The following is a 22,438-nucleotide window of genomic DNA, read 5'->3' as shown; positions in this document are numbered from 1 at the left end:
TGCAGGCCAAATGAGCAGTGACAAGACAAAACGGACAACCTAAACAGGGAAATGAGAGAATAAAAGAGGATGGAAAAAGGGAGGCAGAAATGAAGATGGAGACGGACAGAGAGGTGAGACAGAGACAGACAAAACGAGAGAGGAAGAGAGTGATTTTAAGGAGGGAAAGCTGTCATTGAAGGCCGAGGTGTGCCTTAACCCTCTTGCTTGCTTTAATCCCTCATTTATGTGAACTCAGCTTTGGAAATGAAGCTGTCACTGTATTTTCCTTCCCTTCACCCATGCTGTGGTATAATCAGAAACTACACATGCATGCAACACACACACACACACACACACACACACACGCACAGTCGCAGGACGGAGACACAGAAAATCACTCAGGAGAGGTTTTAAATTCATTCCAGAGTTGGAGGCAGAGATTCGTACAGCCTCACCTTGTCTCCTAGAGGAGGAATCATCGGATATGTTGGAGACAGAGGGGAATTATGGGTAAATGCACTGGTGAGGAATGATAGCCCGCAATCTCCGGCTCTAATCTGGGATCGCTGACACATGCCATTCATTTCAGACCGTGCCAATATTCCCCCTGTATGGTGTAGAGCATACATGTGTGACTTTGTAATCTGTTATGCCTGTTTTTGAGACATACATTTATTTACACAGAATAGAGACAGTATGCATGTGGAAGTAAAATTTAAAAAAAAAATCCTCTTTGTTGTTTAAATAATCTTAATGTTAACAAATGTGTTAAACTGCTGATGCAAATATAGTTATTATAAAACTCAAAAAACATGAAACATGTCAGTATGTTTTTTAGTTGAAAATATTTGAAATGAACTGATATATACACTGTGCCATCTTAAATGCTGTAATCAAGACAGAGATGCTCATTAAAAATGCTAAAATATGCTTAAAATATGTTTTAATTACATTTATTTTTCCCTCATTTTTTGATATTTTGACATGGAATGACAGAGGAAGGGCAAAGCACATTGATAACAGCCATTAGAGGGCAATTTGATCATTGTGAAAGCACAGACCTGTACTGCCATCTAGTGCAGGGATGAGTGGATGGACGGACAAATCAGTTATCTGATGGACAGATGACCAGAAAAGGGGAAACAACAGGTCTGATTTTATTGCAAATTTTAACAGTTTTTATAATGAATATATAAATATATTTAATTTCTATGCATTCATTTAACCAGGAAGTCCCATTGAGATTGAAAACTCTTTTATAAGAGAGACCTGGCCGAGGTAGCAGCCAATCAGAACACATTTAAAATGCAACCATTCAAACATAGTGGCCTCTTAAGAAACAAAACAAGCACATGTCTCTGTCACCACATTCTGTATGATGCCCTTAAATTCATCAATGGATAGAAAAAGTGTTTCTAATTTCAGATCTTTTTGAAGATTGTTCCATGCCCAAGGTGCAGAGTAGGAGAATGCAGTTTTCCCCAGATGTGTTAAAACCTGGGGTACATTAAAAAGCAACAAATATGCAAACAGGAAGTTGAATAACTCTGTGATTTTAGTACAGTTACTTCAGCAGGAGAATGCATATTTTAGCAGGTGAGTCTGGAGTAAATTAGAAAAAAAATAAGGACCTCTCTGATATGCTTAAGTTTTTAGGTTTTATATTACTTATTCAAAACAAATATGAGAAAAGTACATGATACACATAACTGACACCTGGCCCAAGCAGAAAATTAGAGTACTTTCAAAATTAGAGCCTCAGTTAGCAAGTAAAACGTAGATGCAACTGTGTGATAATACAAGACAAAAATATTTCATATTCCTGTCCATCCTTTGCCCCTCCATCCCTATATCTCTTCGTCCCCTCTATTTCTCCCCCTCGTCGCCCTCCTCAGGTGAAGCAAGCGTCATACTGGTGTGTAATAGCGTGCTGTCAGTGTGGGCAGCGGCGAGGTGTGGGGAGGAGAGCGGTGCGTCTCAGATGAGATATGTGACTGGCATGCTAACACCCAGTTTTATCTGAGGGAGAGGAGAGAGGCAGGGCCCCCACATCTCCTCACTATAGGCCTTTGATTAAAGCTCCCTGCGTACACACACTTCCAAAAACACATATACAGAAGTGTACACACATGCACCCGCGCAGATTATAAATAAATTGCAGGTAGGAGCGCACACACATACAGGATATATGCATACACACATCCTCCCATTGTTGGCTGTGTTGTTTTGACCTACGCCAGGTAGCTTGTCCATTATGAAGTTGATAGGAGGATTTGGCCATGTTGATTCTAGACAGCATCATCTCCTCTACCATAAATAACCTGAGTGTTTTCTCTGAGTCACACAACAATATACAGAGAATAAGAGCTCTCAGCTTTATCCCCCGGTCTCATCCACTGCACATAAACGCTCACACAAACACACACACAAACCCCAAGACAATGATTGGGCGTGGACGGACGTAAACAAAATAACAGATTTAAAAGTACAGTTTGGCCCCAGTACAGCTCAGTTTCAGCTTATATTGTCGTTTTACAATCTAGTTTGGCTTTAGGGTTTGTCTCAAAGTGTGTTTTCTCAGATGGACGGTGGGGGAAACTAGTTTGATTTTAGATGAGCAGCATCATCCAGCAGTGTGGTCTCAATAGCTTGCCAATAAAGCTTTGGATACACACTGCATACCCCTAACCAATGGAACTGCGGGGGAGCATGATGACTTCCATGACGGAAGTAATGGACAAACCACACTCAGTATTCTTGCATGTGGAGAGACCGTATTGAAATACGTCCTGTCAATTTATCATCATTTGTCGGTCTATATAGTTTTCCTTTCACGATCAAATATAAAAAAATGCCAATTTCCTGTTTTTTGTTTTGTTTTGTTTTTTGGTTTGGCAATATCCATTGAAATGGTTTCTTGTGGCTGCAGCAACAGTTCAGTGTCCAATTGGAAATAAATTTCTCTTTTCCCATCTGATACTTTACATTTTTATATTTAAAGAAAGGAAAATAAATGAATGAATGAATGCATACTCATTTCATACAGTGAGGTACACAGATGCATACAACACTTACAATAAGTACAATAGTCCATTTACATTTGATACGCTGTTGTAGTTCCTCTCTTGACAGCAAGAGGGTGCTACTGCACCATATCATACTTACTGTGTATGTGTCCTGCATTTTCAGTTAATACACATTCAGTCAATTCATTTCAAAGACTCAAAATTGCATTTTAATCAATATACTGCACAGATTTAGAAATGTACATTTTATCAACACAAATCAAAATACACAACTGATTTTAGAAATTAAATACAGCAAGACACACTGATGATCTAAATATTTCCTATCATCCAGTGACTATTTACAGTAAGATATTAAAATATTACAGTTCATCCACATTCTTTTTTGCATTTAACATGAAGCGTTTAGAAACTATTTTACAAATGAAGTTATTATTGTCATGTTGATCTTGGACACAAACGTATGTGCCCCATTATTTTATGTTTAAGCTGCTTTATACATGTATATTAAGAATATATACAAGTCATTGTGTATGTGAGATGTATTCATGGCCAGGTATTAAATATAAACCATTTAATCTCTTTTTTTCCCACACAAATCCAGCTGCTGAAGTAGTTACTTCCTGTGTACACTGCATAATGTAATCTAATGTAGAAAATCTAAGTCCTGAAAATCAGCAGCAACATTTCTGAAGATCTTAAGAACACAACAGCTGATCTCAGACCAGTTTACAGGTGTAATAGGTCCCACTGATGCATACTGTTCATACAAACAGCAAGTTTATGATTAAATAGTATTTTGTGCATTTACACATTATTATGACTGGATTGATATGCACATAAAGAAACATGAAGATGAAGGGGATGTTCTGCACATGTGCCCAATCAAGCAAGGCATTAGTCAATAAAAAAAACTTCAAACAACGCAAAGGTTAAAAATGGCGTTAACTTTTTTAACAGACTAATATGTAATTTTACAATTCCCATGATGCCTATGAGCCTTACTGACATTAAAGTGTTGTGAAACTCAGATACTGTGATGAAAAACAGTGTATTGGTTTTAGGCGGCCACAGAAATGCACAGCATGTTTTGTTAAACCCTAGTTTGGTGTTTCATTAGTTCACTGGATTTCAAAGTGACATATTGAAGTTTGAAAACGCTGCACACTGCAGCTTTAATTAGTTATTGTTGCAACACCACCAGGAGTCACGGGGGGTAGAGGCAGGGTAAAGTTTAACCACAGACACTGAACAGGGATTGCTTTCATAATCTTTGCATGACTTGGACGGTGAATAGAAGACGGGGAAACTGTGCCCATGTCAGCTTGTTTGACAGAGTGCAGGGAGAAGTCAGAGATCGGCCTGTGTGGAGGGCGTGGGGCTGGCTGGAGGACAAAGAGGCTGGGGAAAGTGTTTGTACTTCTCCGGGGCAGGACCCTGAGGGGGCGATGGGATGGGAGTGTCTGGAGAGGCTGCAGGGAGAGAGGCAGGGACATAGAGATATGTTACGTTTTGCAAATTAAAATGTTTTTGTGTAGGGAAAAAGGGTAATATTGTACATTTAAAGTCTGTAAAATGCATCGACTGTGGCCCACGGGAAATTTTACACATAGCTGCTGCTTTATAGATACAGTTTCCATCAATCTTGTGTGGCCATTAGGTGGTGTAATACTGCCAAAAGCATTTTTTTTATTTTTAAATGAAAGCATACAATAGGCCAATACTCATCAATTCTTGTGAATGTTACATTTTTATGGATTTTTTTTTTCCTACATTCAGGACGCCTATTTATTCATTTCAAGTAAGTTAATAGAAACACATCTGGCACACACTTTTCTGACATTTCATTTGAAGCGATAAAATTGAACATCAACATTACTTTGATATTTTGTGTGGGCGTGTGTGTGTGTGTGTCAGAGGGTTTGTGCTTGTCTGAGAGAAAGCAGTTTGTGTGTGCAGCTCTTACCTATCTGTGCAGTGTGAGTGACAGGCATGGTGCTGATGACGAGTGTGTGTCCTGTCAAAGGGTCCTGGGCCAGCTGGGTGTGTGCTGGGTGGTGCAGGTGTGTCTGCTCTGACGTAAAACCTGAACACATAACACAGAGATTTTATTATGTAGTTACAGCAGATATTTTTCTGCATCTTATTTAGACATGTTTTTTTATCAGGTGACATTTAGGGGCTCAAACATTTAAAAAAAAAAAAAGAAGAAGTATTTCTCTTGTGGAAGGATAGCCTGTTCATAAAACAGGACTGTCTACGCAGCAGAAAGACGCAAATTGGTGCTATATGACCAGAGAAAACCGAAGAAAAGAGCTATTAGATTTGCTTTCACTCAAGAAGCAGAAAACCTACAACTGCCAGAATTCACTGTGTCTCACTGGACCGAAAAACACTCCGCTGGTGGGTGACGTAATAAGAGATTGGCTGGTTTTCTAAGAGAAGGTATGACTGTAGATGAAGCAGCTACGTGTCCTGCCTACCACCTACATGACTCGCCCACCGTCAGTCCATGATTAGCCCCATTTGCTCCTTAGTTTGGAAGCAGAGGCCCTGCAGAAAATGCTAAGTTAGGATTTAGCTAGCTGAGGTTTAGCTAGCTGAGGTGTTGCAAGGGTTCAAACAACCGCCACGTCACAGGTTTGTCTTGTACAATTGGTGAGCGCAGTTTGTAGGGGGTGTGTCCTGTAGGCTTCAAACACAAAAGGTGCCCCAGGAATGAGTCCAAAAACCCGGAAGTGAGTTAGAAATCTAGCACTAATGGTTCCCTCGTCTCAGTCAATGGGTTTTTGGTTAGATGCCTGAAATAAGGTCTGTGATTCACACAACGTAAAATATGTCAGTAAATAACCCACTCATTTTTATTTGTCTTCAAAAAGGCAATTACTAACAAGTGACTGAATGAGACTATAGAATGCCATCACACTTAACTCAGCTTTACAGCCTTGTTGTGCTAGGGATGTTCATTTGTGAAGGTTATCGTGCTGAACAAAACGTGTAAGTAGAATGAATGTTTCTTTGCCACAGAGCTTATTTTCTGCAATAATCCAAAATCCAATGGAAAAATCTCGTAGGCTTTTTGACGAGGGAACCAGTGTGATGCTAACTTTTGCGCAAGTCAACAGAAAAACGTCATCCCTGGGTTGCTCAGTCTATAGTCTCATTTAGCCATTTATTAGCAACCGTCTTTTTTAAGACACATAGAACCTTATCGCTATAGGACCCGAATTGGAAGGACCAGTCCTACCAAGAAAGGAACAGGAACTAATATGGCTGACGGCTGACGACAAAGATGTCCAATTACAGTTAAATGGTATGCTTAATATGTTTTAAATGTTTTTAGGTGAGAAACAGGCAACATTTTGGACGAGAAATTGGCAATGCATTGACCACATTTTAGTTTATAATTGATCTGCACTGCCTGGTTTTATCATGTGATCAAAGTTTTGTTTGAAAGAGACAGATAGGAGTGGGTCTCACTCTCAAAGCACTTCTATACTCTTTGTGTCTGTGGTGGCAGGTATACGAAAATCCATGTGTAGTTCAAAGAACAGTCCGCAGCCAGCAAAAATCCACTGGATGAAGCCAAACGATTTTAGCTGGGAGACGAGCAGGGAGATCGGGTGTTGGTAAGATGGATGGAAGTTTACCACAGTTCATTTACACATACTACTCACATTGTAATGATACAAGGCTGGTTAAAAATCTACAAAGTATCCCTTTAATGAAACGCTCCAAAACACAGATATCCTCTTGCACATGGCTTTTCACCTAACAAGCCCTTATCAGATTAAAAAGAAGAATAGTTTTTCCCAACAGCGCTGGTATAAATCTGTGTTTTGGAACTTTTAATTAATTGAGTGAGCGAATTTTACAAATTTATGCAGAGTATATTTCAGACTGTGCCTTCAAAAGTGTATCGGCATACAGTAATTGCGTCAGGCCTGGTTTAAAAGCTGACAAATTTATGTAAGCAGCTCTGTGGCATGCTAAAATAACTCCTATTTGCTGTATTTTAATAAAATGTAAAGGGATGTCAATTCATTTTCTTAACTGTTTGGTTTAGTTGGTTTGTTTTTTGGTTTCTCACTGTATTCGTGTGTGTATCAGTTGTACATTCACATTACTAAATATAATATCTCAACCATATTTCAATAGCATTTTTTTGTTATGTTAGTTCCACATTCCTACAGGATGCTGAGAAATAAAACACACACTGCTCTTTCCGTACACTGTCTTCTAAGTCTGGTTGTCATATTCTGGGGTTGTTTTTAGCATGTATGGAGAAAAAGTGGAGACATTTTTGGAGATGACTTAGTACTTTATTTCCACGCCTCATCTTGTGCTTGAGCTTGTCTGTCACGGCCCTGCTTAGAATATGTTTGATGCATTCTGCCTTTAACTACAGACTTCCTTATTCATACACATTTAGATGTGTTTGCAGATGTCACCCAGCAGCATCTCATGTAGCAAGTTGTCTATTTTGGCTTTGCCTAATGTGGATTATACAAAGTTATACCGTCTCTCAGCAAAATCCCTGACTTTTTGTTTATTGAGGAAAACTTTGTCGAGTATGTATACTTTTTTTTGTTTTTCACATTGCTTCATGCTTGTCCAGTTCCACACATTTATCACTGCATAGCTCCTCTGGAGCGTGCGGTGGTCTTGCTGAAGGTCACCCTATTTTTCTTTCTGTAGGTTTACAAGCACAGACACGGGGCCCAGTCTCACCTCCCAGCAGCATCTCATGCAGCAGGTTGTCTATCTTGGCCAGGCCACAGAGCTTAATGAACTGGAGCTGTTCGATCATCTGCCAGGTGATGCTCTGCAGGGTGGGCAGCAGGAGTAGGAGCTCTCCGAAACGACCCCTGGAGTCATACTGACGGTCATTAATGTAGTCTTCCAGACTCATCTGGACCTGTACAAACAAGGCAGCGTCAGTGTAAGCAAACTGCCGTTGTCCTTCCTCTGGAGATAGTATTACAAATGTGTTAAAACGTAAAGTATAACACAGGCAGTTTAAAAATCAAGCTTAAGATACCCATCCTTAACACTGTTAATTGGAAATTACAACAGAACATACTAGATCAGATCTGCAGCTCTTCAATAAGCTACAAGAGTCAAACGTTTGACCTACCTGTAGTCGAATGGCCTTGATCTTCGACGGGTCCCGCAAAGACTTTGCATCTGCAGATCGGGAGGCAAAGCGTGGAAGTGGGGGGTGGATTAACAGGGGGGAGGGGTGGAGGATGGGATTGAAGGACAGGAGGGTGAGGAAAACAGAAAGATCAGGCATGGAATTGAGGATATGAGTGGAATTGATGGAATGATTATGGTCAAACTGGGGCATGAAGGTAATATGAGGGGATTTAGTGAAGGGGGAGGACAGGTAACAGAAGACGGGGGCAGGAATTGTGGTCACACGAGACTAAGGAGACGTTTAAGAAAAGCGATGGAGGGATTGGGGGTCTAACTTTCAGGGGAAATGTAACCAGATGGATGGGATTGGCTGGGAAAAGGGGGATCTGGGCAGAAATGGCAATGGGTATCGGACAAGGTATTATTAAAAAAAATTTAGTTTGCCATTTCTACAATTTATTATTGTGAATTTTCTTTATATTTCTTGTTCCTTGTTTGTCTGGCCTTTTATCTTTAAAATGAGTGCATTACTTGACTGGAAACGAGACATTTGTGTCATTTATTTAGCTTTTATTGTCCATCTTGATGGGTCATTACACAATACCAACCCCTGTGCCAAGGTTATTACCAATGGAAATTCCTAATCTTGCCCAATCAGTGTCAGAAATTACACATACAGATTATAGTTCCTGAATGGAGAGGCAAGAGCAAGCTGCAAAAAACTGGGTAACCTCTCATGCAGGAAGAGTGAACTTGTTCGTAGCATTTGTTATCAGCTGAACTTGACAAATCCCCTGATGGCTGAAAGTACTATAAGTTACTTTTTTTTTACCTGGGTCAAAGAAGACGATTGCCTTGAGTGCTGCATATTCGTTGTCGTCTATTTGAATATCCTGGAAGGGCTGGACTAGCTCATCCAGCACTCGGTTGGCTACCTTATATATCTCCTGCTCAGGACTGTTCCTGTGGATCACACAGCCGTTACCTGCAGAGACAGCGAGCTTCAGTTAGTGCCAGTGTTGCACGGAGTTGAGGGGGAGGGTAAGGTATGTAGGTGGTGTATGGTGTGGAGCGCTGGAGTGGAAGGGCGAGGAGAATATGTTACGCCTTGAGAGAAAGAAAAGTTGGATCTGACTTTTGTCAAGCCTTTTTAAGGGTTTCAGTCAAGGCTGATTTAGTGTATTGTGGACAGACCTGCCTACAGTATGATGTAGGTGCATGTCTAGGTAATGAGTAATGCTGTTTACAAGAGACACTTTTGAAGTCACAATGAAATAGAAACCTTTAGTTAATCATTGTCAGCTAACATAGCATTGGATCGGTGACACTTTACAATACAGTACACAAAATGTTATTAGTAAGTAAGGCAGGGGTGAGGAATGACCTGATAATTGACGAGATGTTCCTTAATAAATTTGGATCAAGGGGTATTAACATAACAGTGGGTTTCTAGGATACTACAGTAATGATTAGTTCAAGAACGGCCACTTTCATCATGAGTAGCCCCTCAAACTAGCAACGACTCATTAATTGCCAATAATTTAATCATTACTTACACTTTCTTTGCCCCCTCCAAAGTAAAGTGGTGCATCATACTGAGTAGCTGCTAAGTAGTCCCTCATTACTTCATGATTATCTGACCGTTACAACCATTAAGATCTTCTTTATGGTCTGCCTCAGAGTGAATGCTGCTCACTGCTCGCTGCGCTGCTCACGAACGACTCATTAATTATCAGGTTGGTCCTGATTTCCTTAGTTTCTACTCACATTATTGTGTATACTGTATTGTAAAGTGTTACGAAATTGATCAGTCGTCACACTTAAGTGCAGAACCACCTGATTACTCCCATGTATGAATGACATGCTGTTCTACTGGTGAGTTCATACCTAAGAGCAGGAAGTCCTTGAATGGCATTGACCTTTTGGCGACCCCGAGCAAAAGGTGTTCACCTGCATGAGCCCTGAGCAAACTCACCTGAAAACAAACACACACACACACACACACAGTTAAACAAAGAGCACAAACAATGCGACAATGCCTCCCCACTTGCCTTTACGTACATCACAAAGGAGCCATGTTTGTACTGCGGTCCAGTACACTATATTTAGTAGTCTCTCTGTAACACTCCACTTAATTATTGCTTTTAATATTCTTTCATCTCACAGTGCATTTGGCTGATTAAAGAGAATCTTTCTTTTCTTTTCATCCCAACTAGAATAAGCCAATTTGTAAGAGCAGTGAGCACACTCATGTTATTAAACTGAAGTACTGAAGTCTGAGGTATTAGTTTAAACTTAGGACATGGGATTAAAATGTGCACAAGGATGACTTATTTCTACTCAGGTTGAGCCGTCATGCGTCACAGCCGTGTTACCTGGTCGTCCAGTGGCAGTTCTCCAAATGCAGGAATGTACTTGGCCCATTCCACCAACACCAATAACTGCTGTCTCATAGAGTCACACACATCTCCGACAGTGGCGGACTTCTGCTCCGATATGTCTGGTATTCCAACTGGAGCGGTTATCTGGAGGGAGACAGGAAATGGTTTCTTGGGGTCACAATCTTGTGCAAGTAATTTAATCATGCACATGATATGCTGCGTGAAAGAAAATATAATAAAAATATATGTCACCTGTTGGGACAGGGATTCAGCTTGGGCCAAAATAGTTATGGGTGGCAAGTCGTGGGTGTCAGGGATATTTCTTCGGGAGCTGATCCGATCTCTCTCGTTCTGTACGGCTAAAAAGTAACAGTTAAAGTTACTGAGTGTGTGAATGAGAAAGAGCAACAAGACACTTCCTGTATTTCCTTATTGTTCAAATCATCTAACTTTCAAAGTGGAATACATCAAGTCTCTCTCCTGGTTTAATGTTTGCAAGAATTTGCTCGAGTTGGTATTCATCAGTGTTGAGTTTTGGGTAGGAAAAGTCCTTAACACAATGGTGACGGCAGCCGCTAGGGCAGTTAATATTTAGGAAAATAGCCATGCAGGCTGGCATCAGCAAGAGGAGTCAAACGTTAACCAGTTGCAATCCAGAACAACATGTTTGAATAACACATGATTAGGTGCCATAAAACCCTGTGCCAAGGTTATACCCCTCATAAATACACACACACACATACATAGACACACTAAGTAATCACCTATTTTATAGCTGAGACCATCTTGAAGCAGCTTTCAGATTCTCTGAAGATAGCCTCTCGTTAAGCGCCACTAGTCTGAGGACTGTACTTTTGCCTCAGTGGACCAAAGTCATGGTATTTGTACATAAACTAACATAGTATTCACATTAGTTTGACTTTCTATTTTGTATTGCTACATGTGAACTTTGAGCAGTTTCCAGATGGGGGAAAACAAAACATGGTCCAGGAAGCAGACAGGAAGTTCCCCTACCTTCTTTCTTCATGCCAGCCCTGAAGCATTTGTTAAGTCTGCAGAACCGACACTGGTTCCTCTTATCTTTATCCACAATGCACTGTCTGCTGAACCTGCAATGAGCATACAATGACATAAGTAGCCCTACAGAACAAGACATGATGACACAGTGTACTGTAACATAAGGTAGATCTGCACATGACCATACACATGTACAAGAGCATGTTTACATTCACGCGTATGCATGTTAAAACTGTTATAGTATCAATAATGTAAGCGTGGCATGATTTTTTTTTCTATGTATGTATGTGTGCTCATAAAGTATGTATTTTGCCATCTGTACCTGCAGGTGTAGACATGACTCTTGCGTATGGAGCGTCTGAAGAAGCCCTTGCAGCCGTCACAGCTGGAGGCTCCGTAGTGTTTCCCGGTGGCTTTGTCTCCGCAGATGGCACAGTTACTGCTGACCCCGTCTGCACCGACTTGCAGGCTCGGCTCTGTCGGCATGCTGTCTGAAACACAGAGGAACACTCACACAGGTAAATGCACACAGTACAAAGACTGAAGCTTGCATACATCGGTATGGAGACAAACACACTGACAAACAGCATCAGTGTGTTGCAGTAAACATTCAAAAATAGCTCAGTAGGAATGCCACTTCAATTGGCACGCATTTTAAACATCATTGTGTGTGTGTTTTTTTATTTTCACTACCATCTCCTCCTCCTCATCATCAGCATCACCATCATTATTATTATCAGCAGTAGCAGCATTCTCGCCATAATCAAAACCATAATCATCATCACTGTGTGCATATTTAGCATCCGTTCAAAGCCTACCAAATGGAACACGATCATAGCATGTGCAGGGGAAAACTGACGATACATCAACACAGACACGTTCACACCCCCCCCCCCCCCCCCCACACACACACACACACACACACACACACACACACATCTCTCTAGGCAAGATGAGTCAATGTTCGACTAACTTTCTGTTCACACACTGAGGAGACATCAGTGTGTCAGTGAAACACCTTTATGACAACCTCTACCTAGCCTTTCTCTTTCCTCCACGACCACAGCTATCCTCTTACATATCTATATACATAACAGGCAAATAAGGAAGGAATTAACTGGATACACGCTCTGTTGGCCAACACCGAAATGTCATGACTTTCCCCACTGCTTAATTTAGCTTGTTATATAAAAACAGGTGCTTACTGATTTCCCTTTAGTCAAATAGCAGCTCATTTGCCTTCAGCGTCTCTCACTTCATCATTAAAGTTCTAACTGTACAAGCTAACAGTAGTTCTAGTCCACCTCTTTACCCATCTCTCATGTACTGTAGACACCCCATCCCAAACCCTCCTTAAAGATGCATCATGCTAAACAGGACACAGCTCTTCTAATTTCTCTGTCCATCTTAAGGCATTTTGCAGGAGCCTACTTTATTGTGATTTATGTGTGAGTGAGATGCTTGTTGGTGTGTGTATTTGTGAGCTTATAAAGATGGAGTGTGCTACAGTATCTGTCCACTGTCATGCCCTACGCTGAAAACACATGTTTAGTGCGTCAATTAGTGTATGTCTTATTTGCTTATACATGGGTTTGTGTGTGTGTGTGTGTGTGTGTGTGTGTAGGTGGCTACATGCACTTACCTCCTCCACAGAACACATCTGCATTCTCAAAGCCCAGCGTGCTGTATGAGGGATCCAGGCCTTCACAATAGTTTGCTACCTCCATGTCTAACAGAGACTTACTCTGAGGAGCAGAGGGATACTTCATTCCTGTTTCGGCTCGGTCTTCCTCACACCTTCTTCTTTTCTCTCTTAGCTTCCCTTCTCTTCTTAGTTCACGCTATCTCCTCTCCCCCTGTCTGCTGGTCTCTGCTTCATCTATTTCTTACAGCCATGACAAGGGAAATGCATGGCATAAAAGATCTATAATCCCATCTGATTGGGCCGGGGACAAGGAGAGGGGAGGAGCTATGGCTGAGACTTCTCACCTTATTGCACATTACTTATCTGTCCTTCTCTCACACTTATCACAGGGATGAATAGATAATGGCGAAGGAGATATTTCCCCTCTCCCACTCTGCGTCTTTTTTTAAAAGACGCGAGGCAGATTTCATCAGATTTTGGGGGACGACTTGCACTTTAGGTGCACGTTGATGGGCTTCTGTCTGAGTGTATCTGCACACACAGTGGGGGTTTGTTCCTATAGGCACATACCTTTATGAATGTGTGTGTCAGTGTGTGTGTGTGTGTGTGTGTGTGTCCTTCCCAGGCTTCCTAATCTAATCAATAGTGGAGTAATAGCAGCACCACCTCAGCAGATACAATCTATAAAGACACAAAGTGAAGTGGAAAACACTGATAACTTCCATTTACTCTTCCACAAACACACACCTCCAGTTTACATCCAACCCTCATTCATAAAAGTTCATAAAACGTTATCTTACGTATTTCTTAATCAGCTGGTCATATTAACTTTTCAAATGGCGTTAACCTCATTGGCCACGCTGGTGTTTTTTTACTTGCGTTTCAGTGATTTGTTACAGGTTTCATTGCAGTTTTGCATTCATTGTCTGTGACGTAATATCAGTAAATACCTACATTCGTCCTGCTGCTTAAGATGAATGAGTGTGCTGTGTAAAAGTATTAAATACTACCAACTCTATAGTTCTCACACTTAATTTAGCTCTCTTATTGTATAAACAGATCAAATTTCCTGAGAAATGCATGACTAAGTGAGGCAGGAGACGTGTAAGTGAAAATCAAAAGCACAACTTAAACAGTCGTCTGTGAGCTGCCTTCTCTTTCAGAGCAGGAATGCTGTAAACACCCTGTAATTTACCACCATAAACCAGTTAAAACGTCCCAACCCACCCATTTTACATTGAGAGTTTCATTGCACTAAATCTTATTGTGTGGCTTAAAGGTAATCAGTTTGGGGCATTGTGTGAGAGAGGGCTGTAAATGATAAGAGGCAGTGTTATGGGAGATTTGATGCCCTACATCAGTAATGAGCGAGCCAGTCAGCCAAGCACCTACAGTATATGAGCAGACATGGGGGTAATATATTGTCTCTGTGGGCTCGGTAAATGAGAATGCACATTATCACAGATTACTTACCGGACATAAAGAGGAAGAGCAATTAGTATCCAGTCACAGGGTAATAACAGGCATCTTAGTTAATACACAGGGCTGGAATAAAGGGGTTGAGTGACATGAGTGGAGAGAGACGGAGAGACAGAGAGGGGAGAGACGTGATAGAGAGATTACATTTTAACTAGGCGGTGAGGTCAGGCCTCCTGACTCATCAGCTTTGTGGAGAGTGGAGAAGAATTGACTCCTTACAATCACGTTCCCAATCACCTAACACATAAAAGGGCTGGCACAGTGCACTGCAGCATGAGTGTGCCGGATTTAATTAATCATCACATCAGATATATGAAACTATATCTGCATTAATCGAGGATTAGGAAGTATAAACCTGACCTGAATGTAAGAAGAAAGTAGTGGATACACTGTCAGCCTATATACTGCATGTAAGTGTTTGGTTTTCTAAGAGGCTATTGTGTGAGATACTTGGGTTTACCACAAGCAAAACTCACATGCAGACAGCAGTTGTGTAAGGTAATTACGACAGGCCCCGTGCATGTCAGTTAGCTATGAAGCACACACACACACACACACACATACACATATACCAGCTGAACTGCTGCATTGCTGCAAGAAAGGGGGGATCTAATGTAAGGACCTTTGCCACCTCCTCCTCCTGTTCTTTCTCTTGTCTTTTCTTGCTGTCCCTTTAATGTTTGAGAGGCACGACTGCTCACTGGGTTTGCAGATGTGCTCAGCTTGTCAGTCTTGACAGATTTGGTGCCTAAACAAGCTACTGTATGTCGTATCGTCACATGATCCGTCAAATGATCCATCCGCAGGTTCGCCTACAGAAACCTTGTTACAAGTTTTACTTCCTCTAGATATTCACGTTTGATCGTTTCTCAGCTCAAAACTGGGCAACATCAAGATACATATTACCCAGCAAGCATTGTATATCTGTATATGACAAAAAAAATACCAATGAAAATATGAAATCATTAATTTGATTAAATCATTTAATGGTCTAAGTATTTATAGTTTTTTTTAGAATAAGCATTTTTTTTTATTTAATTTAATTTAATTTAATTTAATTTAATTTTATTTAATTTTATTTTTATTTAACAGGGACAGCTGCACCAGAGTTAGCAATAAGCTAATTTTCATCTTTAGTCCCTGGGCACCAACAGAAAATAATTCCTCCGCAAAAAGACATTATCATATTAAAAAAACCTCACAATTACAAAATAGAACATATACATAGAACAATTTATGATTATAAGCATATCATCGTTTTGAAGGCATATAAAGCAAATGCCAGCATTCTTAAATTAAAAGTGAGTTTGTCTCTGAACACAGGCACATTTTAAAGGTAGCAATCTGAATCACTTTCAATAGTCAGCTTTCCTCTCACCATATTGTTGCAGGACCTGCTCTGTCCATAACCACCCCACCACTGGGCCCCACCGCAACCACACTGTCTATATTAATGCCCCTGGTAGATGGTTACAATATCACAGATAGAATCGAGCTCTTTTAGCCTCACCCTCCAATGTTAAGTGCAAAGACAACAAGCCGAGGAATTCAAATCTTTATTAGTGTAATAATGAGTGGCTTTGAACTTGTTCTTTCTACATTTAAAATACTTGACAAAGCACACACTCTTCTTGATTTATTTGTGTTAACTTTGTTCACTGCACTTATATACTGGAAACTTTGTCAGCCATGTTTTGGTGCAAACCTGCATCACAGTAAGACTTTATAGGTGCCTCAAACCCCTTCTGCTTCATCTTATCTCCTGGCGATAAAACCGCAACCTAGAAGCTTATTTATGTTGGAATTTTATGTGTGCATATTGGTAAAAACACATGATTAACACATTCATAGAAGTACTTAGAACAATAAAAGCTGCTATGACTTCTTCAGCTGAGAACCAAGCATGACGTCAGTGAGGGACCTTGCGTCCGCCTAGCAACCAAAAGCTCTTTGAAGCCATAAAACTCAGTGCTAAGAGGCCATCTCTGTGTGAACTGGCCATAATATTGTTGCCTCTATTTAGATTAGAGGTTTTGATTGTCCCAGATGATGATCAGCCACCCAACTGACACTAGTAAACCACTACTTCCTGATACCTGGGCAACAGTAAAAAAACTACACAGTGCAGTAGCATATGATCAACAGCTCTCTGCCATGACCGTAACAAAGCTTCACCATTGCAACCTTCACAAAAGTAGGTTAATATAAGTGCTGTTGTTTTGAGTGCAATATATTATACAATTAGACGTCTGGGGGCGGGAATGTCAATATCCAATTACAGTGAATTATACAAACAATTTAATTTAAACATTTTGGAAATATATGTACATATATATACTGTTATTTTTTATGTACTTTCACATTGGTAGTGCATCACAGGAGAAAAACACAACTGTATTACCATCTTCCTGCTTAGCAAACCTGCTGCAACACAGTTATAGATGACGTCCTTGTACAGGTGAAATAGGTTATCACATAATCTTTACAGCACAACATGTGTGACAAAGTGAGTCTACCTTATCTGTTCTCACAAAATGCTGTCTGCCTACACAGGGCCGAGAACACTATCTCAGACAAAACACACACACACGCACACACAAAATCTACAACCCCTTACTGTAAATATATATTCTACAGTTAAAAAGAATACCAGCCTTCCTCATGGGACACATGAAAGCAGTTAAAGTGTGTGTGAATGGGGAGCACCGCCACCATTACCACCAAAATACAAACCACGTGATTTAGCAGAACATGTTACCAAACTTCCCTGAGAAACTGCGAAAAGGTACGCTTCACTTCCTCTGCAAAAGAAGCAGCTTACCTAATAATTTCCACAGCCGGTGTGGATATGTTGTATTTCAGTGACAATGTACTTCACAGGAGGACTTTGACTTACCTGTGTTTCTGTTTCCGTGTGGGATGTGCATTTATCCAGGTGTACCGTTGTACTCCGGCAGTTAGCAGCCCCTCAGTGCGACGTTAGTGACACCGAGAACAGGTAAAACGGTGGGTTCGACGACATTAAAAGGGAAGGTTGAAGAGCTGAACGGCCTATAATTCATGGAGCGACACATTGGATGGCGCCACCATAGCCTTGTCATTAGATCGATTTACTAAACAAACTCAAAGTAGGGTGGGGATGTTAAACAGTAACCCAGAGCCATAAAAACCAAAAGGAAAGGATCACCAGGTGTGTGTGTTTGTGTGCATGTGTGTATATCAGCCGGGGCCTCTGACACCACTTCCGAGGGCAGGAGGTAAAAGATCCAAGAGGGTTGAGGTAATGTTTCACAAAATAATGGTAAAAAAGTAACAATTTTAGACATTTATTTCACTCCAGCTATGCACACAGGGGTTAAGTGTTAGCAAATATGGTAAAATATATTTATCTTTGTATTTCCACTCACGTATTTCATATGAAGTCACACTTTGTAAGAAACATGAAGAAACTTACAGTAAAGACCATTAGCATAATCTAGCATTACAAATGTTAAGCTTGAGGCCTGTGTAGTATATCCAAAGACCAGCAGATGGCAAGAGTTCATTCATTTTGAAAAAGCAAAGGACAGTTTCCAGACATGTCACATTCTTTCATAAATAGAAACACATTTTAAAAGGTGCCCTGGTAGTAGGTTAAGACACACACTACATTGGCCTTTACTACATCATGTCACACCTCTCTCAACTATCACTACAGGTTTCTCAACAACTTTCAGCTATCAAATAAAGGCAAACATTATTATAATAATTTAATTAAGTACAACACAGTTTAATAAGTCACATCACAAAAAAAACAAAAAAAAACTGCAGATGACACAACTGGTAGGATTAAAGGATCAGTGTGTAAGGTTTAGGGGGATTTAGTGGCATCTAGTGGTGAGGATTATGTATTGCAACCAGCTGAAACTTCTCCTTATTAGAATTCCTTCATTGCTCTGAATTATCCATAGAAGTGTCTTCCTCTCCAAAACAGATGATTTAAACCAGTCAGAACACTGAATATGATACAAATCAGTGTTTCTCCTAGGGTGTTCGGCATGCTAGAGAAAGGCCGCTAGCCCAGCACCTGCTAATGTGCGCTCACCTTTTTCTTCGATAACTCAAGATCCAGGGACCAGTTGCACAAAACACTTTCAGTTTTCTCCTTAAGGCCTAATTTCTCCTTAGCCGAGGGACTCACACAGTTACACAGAATCCCTTAAAAGGTTTATAAAAAATGTTAATTCGCTTACTGCGCCGAAAGAGATTGTTTTTTGGCTTAGACTCACGCTTGTGATGCCTGTTATCGTCTCACTAAGTTGGCTTATAGTTAGGTAGTGAAAAAAATGCAGAAGAACAGAAGACAAGGAAACCATATTGGTCAGAGGAGGAAATAAATGTACTTCTGGGGGAAAGCAATTATAGCAAGCACAAACTACAAAGTAAATTTGATCCCCAAATACCAGGAAACAGAAAACGATTATAGGAAGAAACGGCAAGAAAAATAAATTCAGTCACACCTATAGTGTAAAATCTGTTGGGTTCAACTGGTCGCAGAACACTCTTCTCAGGGTGTGTTAGGTATTTTCAATCATCAACATAAACTCGGTCATGTTGCAGTTAAGATAGAGTCAAAGGTACCTTAAGTTTTTTTTAACCTTGCTTTGGTTGCTAAGTTCTTTCGTGCAATGGTCTAGGGATTCCTTAAGTATAAGACCAAGACAAGGAGAAAACCATAAATACTTAAGTGAACATTTTAAGTAAACCTTGAGACGAAAACTTAAAGGATAACTTCGGTATTTTTCAACCTGGGCCCTATTTCCCCATGTGTATGTGTGCATATGATTCATAGGTACAACTCATTTTAAAATTGGTTCAGTATTGAGGGAGGCGGATGCAGCCGGCAGCCGCGAGGTAGATATGGGGGCAAGTGCGTCTCGTATAAGTTTGCGCATTAAAAGTGCTTTTTTTCGCCACTGACCAGTTCAGATCGCCAGTGCTATCTCTAATCACAGTGACCAACGTGAAAACATGAATGGCCCTATCTAGAGCCAGTGTTTGGTTCGTCCTTTCTGGGCTACTGTAGAAACATACAGGTGCAACATGGTGATCTTCGTAGACAAGGATCCACTCCCTATGTAGATATAAACAGCTCATTCTAAGGTAACGAAAACATACTCATTATAATAGATGTAATTTCTGCCAATACATCCCCCTAAATCATACACATTGACCCTGTAATGAAGCAAATCTCTTACTAGAAACTCATAATGCAATGATGAAAAGCAAAGTGAAATGAAGTTACAAATTAAAAGCAACCCCCCCGACACACATGCTACCAACAGCTGTCAGATAGCCTTTCCAGGGTAACACATGTAGCAAGTTCTCCTTCCCAAAAAGGTGAGCATGTCCAAACAGTTGAAAGTGGTCAGACTCAGAAACAACTCGTTGACATCCTGCAGGTGGAGCTGTTCTAAGTAGTTCAGACGGAATATGTGGTAAGGGATGAAGCAGACCACCATGATGAGAGCAAAGCACAGACTCTTCAGCTGAGCCCCGAAGTCCTGCTGAGAGGTGCATCCCTCGTGGTGCTTCCTGTATAAAACCCTCAAGACATTGGCTTGGAGGGCTGTCAGCACGGTGGCCACCACTATGATGAGTGTGCTTATGATGTAGTTCAACACCTTGGCAGAAGACTTTATGTTGTTCCCGAACTGGAAGCAGCGTGTGGTATTGTTATTGTTCAGCCCCTGATCCTTGCCATAGGAAAAATGGATTATGCACGGGACTGTGATAAGCACCACCAGCCACACCACAGCACTGCCGACAAGCGCATGCATCTTCTGGAGGGACGCCACCCGGTCGTCTCTGTGGTAGAACGACATCAGGCGCGTGATGAGGATGATCACGTAGAAGATGAAAGACATGTACATGTGGATGTGGATCATGCTGCTGACCACTTTACACCACCCGAGGCCCAGGTTCCACTGATAAGTAGCGTAGTAGTAAATCCTGAAGGGCACAGTGAGAAGGAAGACGAAGTGGGCGAAGATCAGGTTGAGTACGGCGATGGAGGTGATGGATGTTGTGCTGGACTTCATGATGTGCATCATCAGGCTCAGGCTGATGGTGCCGCTGAGCAGAACCACAGAGTAGATGGCCAGGAGGGCTGGGTGGTACTTTGGAGGATCATCCAACAGTTTTGAGCCACTGGTTAAGGGGTTTGAGGTCATCATAGAGCTCATGGCCGAGGATAGTGCGCTTTGGGTTACCGTGGAATTCATCTTACGTAGAGAAAGAAAGGGACCGATACAAGAGAGAAAAAAGGGGAGAGTTTTTTCTTATCCGCACAGAGGTGTCATGTACTTTACAGACTGTGAAGCTCCTAGAGGCAAATTTGTGGTTTGTGATATCGAGCTATATATGTAAAGCTGACTCGACTTAAAAAAATAAAGAAAAGCCAGAGAAGCTCTTAGACACAACACCACATTGTATTTACAGTCTTAACTGTTGAGATATTTGCTCATATTTAAATACACATATAATACATAATCCAGATAAGGAAATTAACCAAAGCATAAATTTAGTTTGACATACTTCAGGGCGTTACAACATATTATCAGTTTAACTGGAAAAAAATAGAATAATGAAAGTAATAATTAAAATATATTTAAAAAATTACAGTATTTAAATATCATTAAGTATAGAAATAAATATATCACTCACAGTATTCTCATTACCACAGTGGAAACTGCATCAATAATGACCTTAAAGTTAAAGCAGAGGATTTACAGTAAACTTACCTTTTGGTTCTAAAAAGGAACTGCCCGCTGAGTGCTCTTGTGTGAGAAAATAAGGCATTAAAGGATGTGTGTGTCCTTTACATTGAAGCACATTATCTCCAGCAAGCAGTCGTTCACAATGTGTCAGCCGTCACTGGGAAAGCTCTGCAGTGTGTCTGAGAAAGTTACGTCTGTATGCTTGTGCGTGCCTGTGTGTGTGTGTGTGTGTGCCAGCTTAGTGTGGAAGTTAAGGTTATGCAAATGAACTGTGCATTTGCGTGTGCTTAAACCAGAAACCACAGTCCAGTTTTGCATGGTGTGTGTGTGTGAGTGTGTACTGTGTGTATTTGTTTGTGCACACGTTGTCAGAAACAGGAGACGATTGCATACCACAGAGAGCTGGCTGCTTCCTCCTTCTGATCGCCCCTCTACACACGCCCGTTATTTTGTGTCTGCAGTATTCACCTAAGTACAGATCATCAGATTGTGATGTGGAGGTGACATAGACATAGAGTTGATAGGAGGAGTAGAGGCAAGGGGTGGTGGTGGTAGGTGCATGATTGCAGATGTGTCTTTACATTTATACCATGATGTAACCAGAGGATTTACCAGCATAAAGAATATGCCTGTTTGGGAATAAATACTTAAACATGCACTACACTGTTTAAGCAGAAGAATTCTTCCAAGCAAGAAAAAATATGCTGATTTCATTGATGCACAGCAACGCCAACGCCTACAGCTCCTTCTGCATTCTATTTTTCGATATCAAAAACAAGAAGTTCAGCTTTTGTCTTATCTTTTACCTTTAATTACCAGGTTCATTTAGATCTCTTATGTGACTCAGTCTTTATCAGTGCAACAAACAGTAATTAACATTGTAATAATTTCAAAAAAAAGGTTACCCAGGCTTACTAGACACGTCTCACAGCTCCTACACTGCTCTTAAACTATTGCAGCAACATCAAGGGCAGAGGTCTACACACCCTGGAGTCAATGCATTGGCTATTT

At 40.8% G+C, this 22,438-nt stretch overlaps 2 protein-coding genes across 3 annotated transcripts; both read right to left on the bottom strand.

Moving 5' to 3' along the window:
- Positions 1 to 3,195: 3,195 nt before the first annotated feature.
- hnf4g (hepatocyte nuclear factor 4, gamma) lies at positions 3,196 to 17,801 on the bottom strand. Of its 2 annotated transcripts, none has more exons than XM_050057198.1 (11): positions 17,566 to 17,801; positions 11,868 to 12,036; positions 11,543 to 11,637; positions 10,781 to 10,887; positions 10,523 to 10,672; positions 10,035 to 10,122; positions 8,980 to 9,132; positions 8,146 to 8,195; positions 7,740 to 7,926; positions 4,975 to 5,094; positions 3,196 to 4,480 (listed from the first exon to the last, which is right to left on the bottom strand). In XM_050057198.1, the coding sequence occupies exons 1-11, from the start codon at positions 17,594 to 17,596 to the stop codon at positions 4,359 to 4,361; spliced, it is 1,272 nt and encodes a 423-aa protein (XP_049913155.1). In that variant the 5' UTR covers positions 17,597 to 17,801; the 3' UTR covers positions 3,196 to 4,358. The 2 variants fall into 2 exon arrangements, with proteins under 2 accessions (XP_049913155.1, XP_049913154.1); XM_050057197.1 differs by lacking the exon at positions 17,566 to 17,801 and adding an exon at positions 13,188 to 15,123.
- A 252-nt stretch (positions 17,802 to 18,053) lies between these two features.
- Positions 18,054 to 21,613, bottom strand: LOC126397802 (probable G-protein coupled receptor 141). The gene is made up of 2 exons (XM_050056763.1): positions 21,452 to 21,613; positions 18,054 to 20,932 (listed from the first exon to the last, which is right to left on the bottom strand). Exon 2 carries the CDS (start codon positions 20,930 to 20,932, stop codon positions 19,997 to 19,999), a length of 936 nt encoding a protein of 311 aa, XP_049912720.1. The 5' UTR covers positions 21,452 to 21,613; the 3' UTR covers positions 18,054 to 19,996.
- Positions 21,614 to 22,438: the final 825 nt, after the last annotated feature.

Source organism: Epinephelus moara, chromosome 11, assembly GCF_006386435.1.
Source record: "Epinephelus moara isolate mb chromosome 11, YSFRI_EMoa_1.0, whole genome shotgun sequence".
Classification (NCBI taxonomy): Eukaryota; Metazoa; Chordata; class Actinopteri; order Perciformes; family Serranidae; genus Epinephelus; species Epinephelus moara.
This window is presented reverse-complemented; position numbering and strand designations above follow the sequence as displayed.